The sequence below is a fragment of the Mytilus galloprovincialis genome, chromosome 1, assembly GCF_965363235.1.
Source record: "Mytilus galloprovincialis chromosome 1, xbMytGall1.hap1.1, whole genome shotgun sequence".
Lineage (NCBI taxonomy): Eukaryota > Metazoa > Mollusca > Bivalvia > Mytilida > Mytilidae > Mytilus > Mytilus galloprovincialis.
Genome location: NC_134838.1, coordinates 59,302,457 through 59,314,890, shown reverse-complemented (window position 1 = coordinate 59,314,890; position 12,434 = coordinate 59,302,457). Strand labels below are relative to the sequence as shown.

The 12,434-nt window shown below is 30.8% G+C and overlaps 1 protein-coding gene across 2 annotated transcripts in view; it reads left to right on the top strand.

Annotated features, from left to right (window-relative positions):
• LOC143080014 (GATOR1 complex protein NPRL2-like) overlaps positions 1-12,117 on the top strand; it is a 33,131-nt gene extending 21,014 nt beyond the window's left edge. For both annotated transcript variants that reach the window (XM_076255665.1, XM_076255659.1), the window contains exons 8-11: positions 5,360-5,453; positions 7,405-7,525; positions 7,877-8,034; positions 9,908-12,117. In XM_076255665.1, the coding sequence (XP_076111780.1) occupies positions 5,360-5,453; positions 7,405-7,525; positions 7,877-8,034; positions 9,908-9,975 (441 nt within the window). In that variant the 3' untranslated portion in view covers positions 9,976-12,117. The remainder of the gene's footprint in view (positions 1-5,359; positions 5,454-7,404; positions 7,526-7,876; positions 8,035-9,907) is intronic.
• The last annotated feature ends 317 nt before the right edge of the window (positions 12,118-12,434 follow it).

Below are 12,434 nucleotides of genomic sequence, written 5' to 3'. Positions count from 1 at the left end.
TCATTATTAGTATACATGTAAGTTTCCTGACGTATAAGCGCCATGAGAGGATGAGCTCTAGAGAAGCAGACTAGTAACGTTTCGTTAGTTTGTTTGTTGGGAAAGTAGAGGAAATGCAACCACTTGTACAGATAAACGACAGAATTACCATACAAGCATTTATAGTCAACACAACCAGAAAGAGTTCCCATCGTTGGAAGGGGAATATGAAGGCTTCCAAGAATGAACAAGTGACATGTCTAACTCTGAACAGTTAGAAAACGGACTATCGACATCGACCGATTGTTCTTGATATTTGAAACTGCATGCATATATACGTATACGTTTATGATAGTGATGAGTTCTTGCGTCTGACAAAAACTAAATTCCTTCATGGTTATATCTTGCCATACGTTTATATTGGTTTGTAAGGTGATTACTCAAAATCGTTATTTGAAGATGTAGATTCATTTCAATACAGAAATTTCGTCTATATATTAATTTTCACAAGTGTATACCACGGAGAAGCTCTGAAGGTACATTACTCCCATTTTGTTTGGGTGTGAACCATCGATGTTTACAGCAATATCAAAGAATAAGATGATGATGGTAGAAAGAACTATGGGCGTCATGTGGCAAATATTACATGCATATCGGACCATGAGTTGTCAATCTGTATGAAAAGATTTCCAATACAACCATATTATTGAGAAGGAATGTTTACATGCTATACTCTCGTACTAGTATTACAGGGTTCTTGTGGCGTTCACCTTAGACACACATCTTTTTAACGATGTTTAAAAAAAGACAGAACCAATTTAATGTCATATTTCTCTTGAATACCAAGAAAGAAAATAAATCCCGAAATTAATTAGTTTCCCAGCAAAATATTCACATCCCTTGGGGATAATTAGTGTTCGTCCAGTGGCATATATAACAATTGTGATGACAAATTCCTTCCTTTGTTCGAGAACAATAAATATAAATCTGTGATTTTATACTATGTCCACAACTTCGATGAACCAAAGCAAATTATACATCGACCTGTATTTAAATCAAATTGGTTCTCTTCTTCTTCTTCTTCTGGTATACAATAGTCTATCGACATTCGATGATTACATACTGTTGGCATACGTGGACTAGTCTATTTACAAAACTTTTACCCCAATTTATTCAAAATATATGTTTTTTTCTTATGTTTAATGTATACATGTATATATTTTAAATTGCGCTATAGTTCCATAACATTCTACCCAGTCCTATAAACGAATCGTCGACAAGTGCGTACATTTTTTTAAATCAATATTTCTGGTATGTTCCAATCTGTCCTTCACTATTGATAATGAGTATATATTACATTTTTCCAAATTCACCCTAGGAAAAAATATTTAAATAGATTTTAATTTCATCAAATCTTATTTTTTGGGTATTATTTATATTTTTATGAATAATATTCTTTACACCAGAAATGTTATTTATAAACAAGCGTATGAGTTTAGTAATGACAAGTAAGACAGAGTTGTATATTATACATCTGATAGTTCAAAATGGAAAGTTATAAGTAATCCGCCGTGTACACTGATCAATACCTGCAGAGGTGAAACGATGCATGAACTTGCAAGCCCGACAGGAAATCGCTTGAATACCTGGACGTGTCACCTCACACCCCTCACAATACCTTTGGAAGTAATACCTTTAGCCATGCTGGTGATCAGATGAGGGAAGATAAGAATTTATTTGAAAAACGTTTATTACTTTAAAGAATTATGAACAAATTAGATTTTCGAAAACAATTTTCACGGAACACTTGTTTATGATTTCAACTTTGACTTTTTACCTAATTCCAATATTAACAGTTTAAAAACAACAGACCATGGTAATTTAAAAAAATAAGAAGATTTTCCGTATCAAGTTAGTTAGTCGGATAAAACAACCGTACGATTGACAAGATATCGACACGCAATTACGACTACATCGGTTACTGTAGTTTTGTTCCTTTGTGGTTTTTAGACATATTGTTGTTATTAATCGGGGAAAGAAGACAAAATGGCCGAACGCAGAGAATTGATACTCTAAATTTAAAATCGATGGTGGTCGCTTATCTAGCGGAATAAAACTTTAATAACTATGAATTTGAGCATTTTTATACTGATTGAACATAATATCAATTTTTGATTTTTTTGCGAAGTTTCCCTTTAACAATTATAATACAGTACAAAGGAGTAGGGGCTATAATGGCCTAAAATGGCCCCAGATTTACAAAATAATAAAAATTTAAACAGAGCAGATTTTTCTCCATAAATTATTAGAATATGAGTCAATGATTTAAAAAAAGAAGTTTTTAATCTAACAAATAAAGGTTCAATGACGTCACAATGGTAGGTGCAAATGACGTCATAATTGGAAAATAAGCAAAAACACAGAAATTTGGATGTTTTTTTTAAATTTTGACCACCGCACCATGCTTGCACCAATTAGAAATTTTAACATTTTGACAAGTTCATACATATTAAACTTTGGATAAAAAACCTTTTTGGTGCAAGGTTGGTGCGATAGTTTATTTTATATTTTTCATAGCCAATCGGAGCAATAAAAAGCTGAACTTTGCCGTCCAAATTAGACCTATTCATCTGACAAAGTTTAGTTTATACATTCTTATGCCTATAGGAACTTTATTCTTTTGTTTATGAATGTAACGTGTATTCCTAATATTATTTCCGTAAGTATATCTAGTTAAATGTCTTTAAAAAATCCAAAAGTAATAAACTACATAAGGGAGTCAATAACAACTTTAAGGACATTTTTTTTTAAATTATGAAATTTTAGATAGACCTTCAATATAACAAAAACTGTACATTTCTTATGTTTCTGCTAATTATCAATTCAAAATCTGGTGTTTGAATGGGCCAATCTTCTCTCTCTGGTTTTAGGGTCGGATCCATGATTTATGTTAGGAAAAGGAGGGGGGACCAAATTTAAAAGATTATTTTGCTTGAATTTACATAATTGGCAATTAACACAAAATTTATTTTGAAAATGAAACTACCTATATTCCAATTGGATGTGTCTTTGTTGATAATGAGCATAGAGAACAAGTTCTAGAAAATTTGATGGTAAGAGAACGGAAACGGCATATGGTAGATATAGACTATCCATATATCCGTATATACATGCATATATATATGGTTAGTTGACTTTCCCATGCATAGAAACAAGTGCATGATGTCTGTAAGCATCCTACATAAAATTGAGAATGGAAATGGGGAATGTGCCAAAGAGACAACAACCCGACCATAGAAAAAACAACAGCAGAAGGTCACCAACAGGTCTTCAATGTAGCGAGAAATTCCCGCACCCGGAGACGTCCTTCAACTGGTCCCTAAACAAATATATACTAGTTCAGTGATAATGAACGCCATACTAATTTCCAAATTGTACACAAGAAACTAAAATGTCTGTTACCTTTTTAAAGGTTATGTTTTGAATAGTTTTATAATCATTTGTAAAAATAAAGTGTGATTTTAAAAATGGGCATTATGTTTTCAGGTCTGTGCGTCCGTTTGTCTGTTGGTCCGATTGTCCTTGTGTCCTGCTTCAGGTTTAAGTTATCGGTCAAAGTAGTTTAATCTGACATCAAACTCAGACTTCTTTTGAACTAAGTTTTACTGTGTGTATTGTTGTGTGTTTGATTTTTTTCTACTTTGGCTAGAGATAAAGGGAGATGGGGTTTGAGATCTTAAAATAACATGTTTAAGCCTGCAAATTTTTGCACCTTTCCCAATTCAGGATTCTCTGGCCTTTGTTAGTGTTGCAATTTGGGCATCCATGTACTAAAGACACATTCTTGTTTTCAAGTATTTTGATGTATATATAATGAATATTGTCATGATAATTAATCAAAGACCAAGTCATACGACACTAAGATTAGTGAAGGCGAAAGATAAACTAGTCACAGTGTCAAAAACTACAATAAAACAAATAATATGTAATGAATATAGAATTTTTTTTAAAATACAGATTTATTTGAGATAGTAGCATGTACCAGTTTTGTAATGCTATAGAATGATATGGTTATAAATCTGGACGTCTGAAATAGATAATAAAGATAATAAAAATAAGATGAATTTCGAAAAGTCAACCCTAACGATCCTCTACATATGTCTAGAGGGGTGGGGTGGGGGTGTACTTCAATACTTAATTGATAGGGGGGTGCTGCTGTTTTGTTACCTCACCTTGTTTGACATTTTAAAAATATATACCTTTTCATATATTGCGTAGGAAAAAGTTACCTTTTCCCATATTGATTTGGTTTCATGTGGTTTTATGTAAAAGAGGAATACTTAAGTGTCAAAAGAGAAAAATTGGTTGATAAAGACACAGCGGGAACACCAAACAAGTTGACAGTCAAAGAAGTTATGGGAACTTTATTGTCCTTATCATAATTATCTGATAGTTTTCTTAACTTTTTACTTATTTTAAGCTTTAAAAGGTGAACTATTCCAGAGGCACGTCCTATCACCTTGTAAATAAAAGTGCCCCCCCACTTCCAACCCCAACCCCTATCTGAACCATAACTACTGTAATGGAAATACACCGACATTTAAAAACACCCTTTAATGCATGTGTCTGTATCTATTTATTTTAGATAATTAATATTAAAATTTCTTAGCGCTAAATATGTGTTCTTGTTTTTATATTATTCTCCTTGTCGCTGATAAGTGAGACCCTACCAGGCACTAGATGCACAATCTGTATATATCAGCAATACCCGGTGTTTTGTTTTATTTGTTGATGTTTTAATATTGCTTTTCCCCTTAACATTTACTTTGGAGTTTGTTACATTTTACAATTTGCATCTTAAATTGCCTTTCTGTTGCAACATATTTGAAATTGAATCTTGTAAGATAGAAAACAAATTGCAGTTACCATGGGCACAGATGTGTTGCTAGGGAGAAACAACAGTGAATTTGGCAAACATGTGCATTTAATTATGTAATATTTAAATAGTGTACAAGTTTAAAGTTCACTACATGCTAAACAGGTTTAATTTCAAATATAGATATATTAAAGCTGTATAATAATCATATTTGATGAGTTTAACTATTGGTTGCTAGGCAACAGAATAAACGAACTAGACCCAAAATTGAACTATTTTCAAAAGGTCTATGGTATAGACTTACAAAATGACAAATTAAATGAAATTTGGGGGTGGGGCCAAAAACGATTATTAGAAATTAGATGTTATGCCTAGATGAGTGATCATGATAATGAAAATTGCATTACAATACTATTAAATGAATTTCATGATTTTAGCATACAGTTGTTGGTTTGACCTATTACCAACATAATTTAATGTTGTTTTTTTTATCATTTTTTGCAGTATTGCAATGTCTACACCTCACGTCCTGACATACAGACACTTTACACAAACAAGAGGCTTCAAGAAGAATGTATCAAATTTGTAGCAAAGAAAGGTTGGAATTTTTACTTATGATTTTTAAAATTATTCTTTAATATAAGTTTCTGTTGATTATCAGCTCACCTGGTCAGAAGTTTGCTATTGTAAGTCTTTCATCCATTTACTCTTAAAAAACTGTCTATAATTCATTAGGATGATTATTAATTTACCAAAATGAATCACAATATTGGTGTGCAGCAGAAAACGTAATGTCACTACCCAAATTGATCTGAGTACCCATATTGCACCTTTTCAGACCAAAAATGTTGTTGAAAATTACAAGTTTCCTTTGAGACTTAACCATCTGTATTTTCATGATTTGACATTATAAACGTCTTTTCTCATAGGTGAATGTATATAAATATACACAAAACACTCGCAGAATATATCAACAGACGAAATATTCACTGGAATTGTAAAATCTACAGAAAAGGCGCCATGCGTTGTAAACAAAACAGTCAACTTTTAAAAATGAGCAAATAATCTATGTTACAAGCATTCATTTCTTAAGAAAATGTAAGAAATGAATAGAAAGCATCCACCAATGTCAAATTGTTTTGAATATATTTGAGGAAATAAAACATAACATCTGTTATTCAATTTTTAAGGATGTGAATTTAAGCATCATGTTGCAATTCAGGTATTCCTTGTTACAGAATCATTAATAGTTGAATGTCGCTTCAAACATATATTTCTATCATTCAATATGGATTCAAAATTAAATTGGTGTAACTATGTAGTAAATAAAAATACATCTACAAAATAAACCAAGAATGGAAACTTTTGTCTAGAAAATAAATAAACGTAGGTGAAATTTTTTTTTTTACGTATGTGCAATCTGGGTACCCTCATGTCATATCTTTAAACCCATCTGATTTACCATTACACCACCAAAGGTATACGATAAAAGAGCACTGATAAGTCTTTTAAGTTCAAATACTTTTTGTATTTATAGTAAATGATTTGAAAACTAATGAAAATTAATATTGTAAAGATATATAAATGATTCAATTAACTACCATTCAATTATGATGTTATTATAGAATAATATTTGTTAGATAATGTTAAACATGGCCAAATATTATTTACTTCTATGAATAAATGGAAGCTGATGATTTAACTTTTTATTTACTATTTGTTTAAATGTAGAAAAGCATTTATAATTCATAGCATATCTCAAAATAAGTAATGATTATTTACAGAAAGATCAATACGATCGGGTTCATAAGTATTTCTTTTTTATCACTTTTGTCTTACATTGACAGAGTTAAAAAGAGAGAGATAAGTATGCTCTTTCGGCTGTGGCGTTGGTGGCTTCAACAATGTATTAGTTTGAAATTAGGTCTAATTTATGGTGAACCACAATTGGTAGGTCAATCATATATGGTATGCAGTTGTATTAGCAGTAGCACATCTCATTTCCATGGATATAATATTAGCCATACCCTCTCAGACTTAGTCTTAGTCATGGTCTATTGACTTTGACACTTTTGCTTATCTTACATGTATTAGTTGGTGATTAGGTCAGTTTATGGGGAACCACTAGTGATAGGTCAATGTTAATTGGTATTCAGTTGTAGAAGTATTAGCACATCTCATTTTCATGGAGAATATTTGGCCCACCCCCTCAGTCATGGTCTATTGACTTTGGAACTTTTGCTTAGTTTACATGTATTAGTTTGTGATTCGCCCCCTCAGTCATGGTCTATTGACTTTGGAACTTTTGCTTAGTTTACATCAATACATGTATTAGTTTAAGATGAACTACTAATGTTGAGTCAATGATAGTTGGTATGCAAACTGTTTGGCATTTGTAAGTATCATTTCCATGGAGATTATATAGCCCCACTCCCTGTTTAATAGTGGTTCAATAAATTTGTGGTTCAATAAATTTGAAGTTTTTACATAGTTTTTTTCATATCTATAAAAAGTTCAAGAAATTCAAATTTAGAATTCTATATTTTTAGGTAGTTTACAACTCCCAAATTTCCGGGACATTTTCCTTATCTATTGTTCTTTAGGACCAGGGGTTACAGTGAAGGATATATGTGCCAGATTCAATCCCCATGCACTAAAAATTGATGAAAGGTGAGTACTGTATACTGCTAATCTGACCAAAAGATAATAACAAAAACCTTTTATTTTGTAATAAAAAAGAAATCTATCCACTAATCCTTAACTTTTACATATTAATATCAGTTGTTCTAACTGGTATAGCTGCCTTTGTAGGGGATTAACAGACAATATCTTGACAAAGCTTCTTTTTGAGAATTGCTGGACTAATTGAAGACCTGAGCAACTTATACTACCATGTCATGCAGTATTTTCATAATTAGTTGTACTAAAATGCTTGATTGGTCATTTTAAAATTGATATTTCTATTGTGCTGTTAATGTAATATTCCATACAGTTTTGTTCTGATTTTTTTTGTGTATGTAGAAAATTGATCCAGTTTGGTTTGATGAAAGGATTGCTTCGACGTCTACAAAAATATCCAATCAAATTTCCTGGAGATGTTATGACTTCTGTAAAACTACAACAGTTGTATCCATGGTTTAATGGTCGCCATAGTTATGACGAAATATGCTCAAAAACAGGCAAGTACCTTGACCTTTAATGGCTTACTTTTATAAATTGTGACTTGGATGGAGAGTTGTCTCATTGACACTCATACCACATCTTTCTACAAATTTATATCTAAGTCAACGTTAAAATTAAGACTTCTGTGAAATGCATTGTTTTTCTCCCTATTATAAGCACAGTTCCTTATCAGATAAAAACCTAAGGTTTGAATTTAATACAAGATGGAATGTTCTACATCAAGTTTTATTTTTAAACATCAACACATACAATAATGAATAAATTTGAGTTTTTAAAAAAGGCTGATGATAGTCTTCTTAGCATTTTTAATTTAAAAGAAAAAAAGCATCTTATTGAATAAAGATTTGTTTCCTTTTTATTCAGTGTTATCACATTTAAAAGAAATAATCCAGTCAATAAAATGCAGTAAAAAGCTTTAATATATCCATAAAATGAATGGAATATACTTGGTTTTCATTTGTTTAACTGTCATAAAATTGAAAATTGGCTTACAATTAAATTGGATTTTAAAATGTCAAACTGTTTAAAAGTGTAGTCAACTGGAATTTATTGTAAGTGAATATTTTGTACAGAAATAGTAAATATAAAGTGTATAGGAGATAACTCTTTATAGCCTTTTCACACAAAAGCATACAGATTTCAAGGAATAAAAGTGCATCAAATAAGCCTCAAAGATAGTTATTCCACTTTGCTTCAATCTGTGATTGATTAATTTTTATGTTAGCTTGTCAAAAAACCTGATGCAACATCTCAATGACTACAAATAAATTTCATGTTCTATTAAGGGCATACGATACAGTTACAGGGAAGGTAATGAAGTTGCTAACGTAAAATGTTATTTTCGCGACTTCAAACTATGACATATCGGGAAAAGGTGCATTTTTCGACTATTTTTTATCATTCAAACTGATTTAATTTGAAAACGAGTGCAAAAACCCCTATTTTTTAAAACGACATTTTGTTTCATTTTGTACGGAAATTATGTGGACTAAATTTTATAAAACTGTAAATAGAGGAATTTTTTTAATTTTGATAAATATACAGCCAAAAAATACGATTTTTTCTTAATTCATGACCATTTGATAAATATGAGTTATTTCTGAATAAAAAATGCATAATTTTTTAGAATACTTATAAAATACAAAAATTATAAATTATCTAACAAAAAACAATTTGTGTTTATCTTTTAAAACAAAAAAGTTATGGTTTTCTTTCGAAAGAGAAAATACGGCCACAAATCCGAATTTTGAGCAAATATACAAAATTTCGACCTCATTTAACTCAAAAAGTAGCACATGAAGGTATATTTTTTATTACATATTTGATTTAAGCAGGCAAAAACTAGCCTATATGGAAATTTTCATCAAACTGTAAATACAGGATCAAAACTGTATCGTATGCCCTTAACTGTATTGATCTTGTCCTTTTAAAACAATGTGAAATATCGGGCATATGTTGAAGAGGAACAAACCATTTTATGCTCTAAGGAGGAAAAGGAAGTTACTGTACATACAATTATCCACAGAACATTACGCAAAAAAAATGTTATCAGCAGGAATCGCACTTAAACTCGACTATGCATTGGGTAAAAAAAAATTGCTTTGAAAGGTCAAGCATTTTTGATTGATGTGTGTATAGGCTATATTTCTATTGGATAACTCTTCACAATTTATTTGTATACCAAAGTGGGTACCTCTGTGGTGGTACCCATTTATAATAGCTACAAGTTTTAGTTAACAAATAGTTTTTGTTATCTGTTCTGTGGTTGTAATATATCAGTTGGAGTTATTTTGAAATATTTAAACAATAGGAGACATCAGCCATTGAATTTATTACATTATTAGCTAATATTTGTATATCTAATTTCAGGATTAAGTCACCAGGACCTGGAAGAAAAGATAGAGACTGATCCAAGCATAGTTATATCATGGAAGTAGACATAACACGATCTCATTACTTACTGCCAAAAGTGAACACAGTGACGCCGAACTCATTTTACTGAAAATGTCCCAATCATTGCTTCCCTTTAAAAGATAGTACACAAATGAAGCAAAAGTAAATGGCACTATGATGTGACCAAAGACAACAATCACAGAAGATCTGAATGCTAGAAAACAATGGAGCTAATGTGGAGAGACCTATAGTGATGCATTACATTGTTTATTCTGCAAAGTTGTGTATGAGATGACATTTTGTGTGTATTTTTTGAGATTTTACACAGATAACAATTGGATAATTAATTCGCTGACTAACTTCTTAGTAAGTTGACTGACAAGGGTAAAAAAGATTTTTAATATTTGGCCCGGTTGTCAAATTGGTTCAAATTGAGGTCTAAAGGGTCTAAAATTGAACATTATTTGATTTCATAAAAAATTAAATTCTTGGGGTTCTATGATATGCTGAATCTAACCATGTATTTAGATTTTGGATATTGGACCATAATAGGTAAATGTCCAATTTAAAAGTTTTAAGTTTTTAAGTTTAAATTTTTAGACCACATTCATTCTGTGTCAGAAACCTATGTTGTGTCAACTATTTAATCACAATCCAAATTCAGAGCTGTATCAAGCTTAAATGTTGTGTCCATACTTGCCCCAACTGTTCAGGGTTCGACCTCTGCAGTCGTATAAAGCTGCGCCCTGTGGAGCATCTGGTTGCAATTTTCAAAGTATAAGTTAATGTGAACAATTTTCATGAAAAAACGATTCATAATCATAAGACAAAGACTGTATATAAAATGATGCTCCAAGTTTTTTGTCATTTTTCAACTGGTTTTTGGACCCCAAAATTTTAAAACACATGTACAAATGTTTGGATCAATTATGACACTTATCCCACTCCTTCTTTATATTTGTTTAAATATATCATGGTAAGTAGTTATAAGAAAAATCTAGCTCTATCAATTGTTCAAATCAGAAGTTGATAATCAATGTATTGTTATACAATTACCATATTATTACAAATTGTAATTCAGATTTTTTTAATCACTGATGTAAATAAATAGTAAAAATAGTGGAAACAAATGACAATAAATATTTATTTTCATCAGTTTATATGTTTTAGTTTACTTAGCATTTAAAATCGTCTTTCAAATGACATTCTTGATGAATGTTAAATAAAATGTATTTGAAACCTCTGCACAGAAATCTAATAGTGTTGTCATTTGGTGGTCCCTAATTGGAACAATTGATTTTAGGTAGCAAGTCATGCTTTCATTGTGAGGTTATTTACCAGATAGAGGGGATTGCCTGTATCCCTACTCTATTAAATTTCATCAAGCATCTTCGTGATCGTCTTTATGCATGATAAACTTAAGATATTTGTTTTGTTATGTATTTAATCACAATTCCCTAATGACAGCAATACTGATTATCAATTAAAATATATTTAAGTTGTCGAATAAATCGTGCAGTATAGCATCATGTTCATTAACCACTCGCTCAACAAGGGATCACAAGTGATGATGCCCTTAAAAGCATGAATGATGTACACAAAAATCGAAGTTTTTGATGGAAATGCAACCAACTCGAAAGTGGTCTATTGATAAAATAGAAATGATATTTCTAGATACTTTAAAAAAAAAATGCAGAATTTGGTCCAAAATATTTTAAACTGCAAACGTATTGGCATCAACAATTTAGTACAATCATAAAGATTATCAACAAAGACTCCTGATCAGTACTCTTTGGTATAATGAATTTCTTTAAGCTCATTTGATAAAAGGAGACTTGAATATACTGCATTGAGGCAGCAATTAACAACATCAAAAAGCTAAAGCCATCCATCTACTTATCAACATGATGTCTATTCTGGTAGCTAGTTTAATCTTAATATGCTTGCATAATAGATAATTGTGTACATGTCAGTAATGATGTGAATGCAAGATATCATTTTTGAGTTTCAAAAACCTCCAATAGAAAGTTACAATTATTTTTAAACACATGTATAAGAGTTATACTAAATTTTTTAAAGCAAAAGCTCACTAAAACATATCACTTGTCAATTTAGACATGTGTTTTATTTGATGAACGTATTGTATTATGTTAAATATATTATGAGGAATAAACCTTACCACAACAGACCAGAGTTATTTATATATTTATATTTATGTAGGTTATCATTTGACATGTTAGAATGATATTGGCTATTGATTCTTGTCATCTGTTGTAAATATATTAAGAAAAAATAAGTTTCTGGGGTTAATGCAAATATTAAATTTAAAATATAATTAACTCTAAATATCAGCACAGCAATGTTAACGTTTTGTTCTTCACTCATTGGGATACAAACTCATGCTATTAGGATATTGAATAAATAAACTCATCATAGATACCAGGATTAAATTTTGTATTTACGCCAGACTCACGTTTCGTCTACGAAAGACTCATCAGTGACG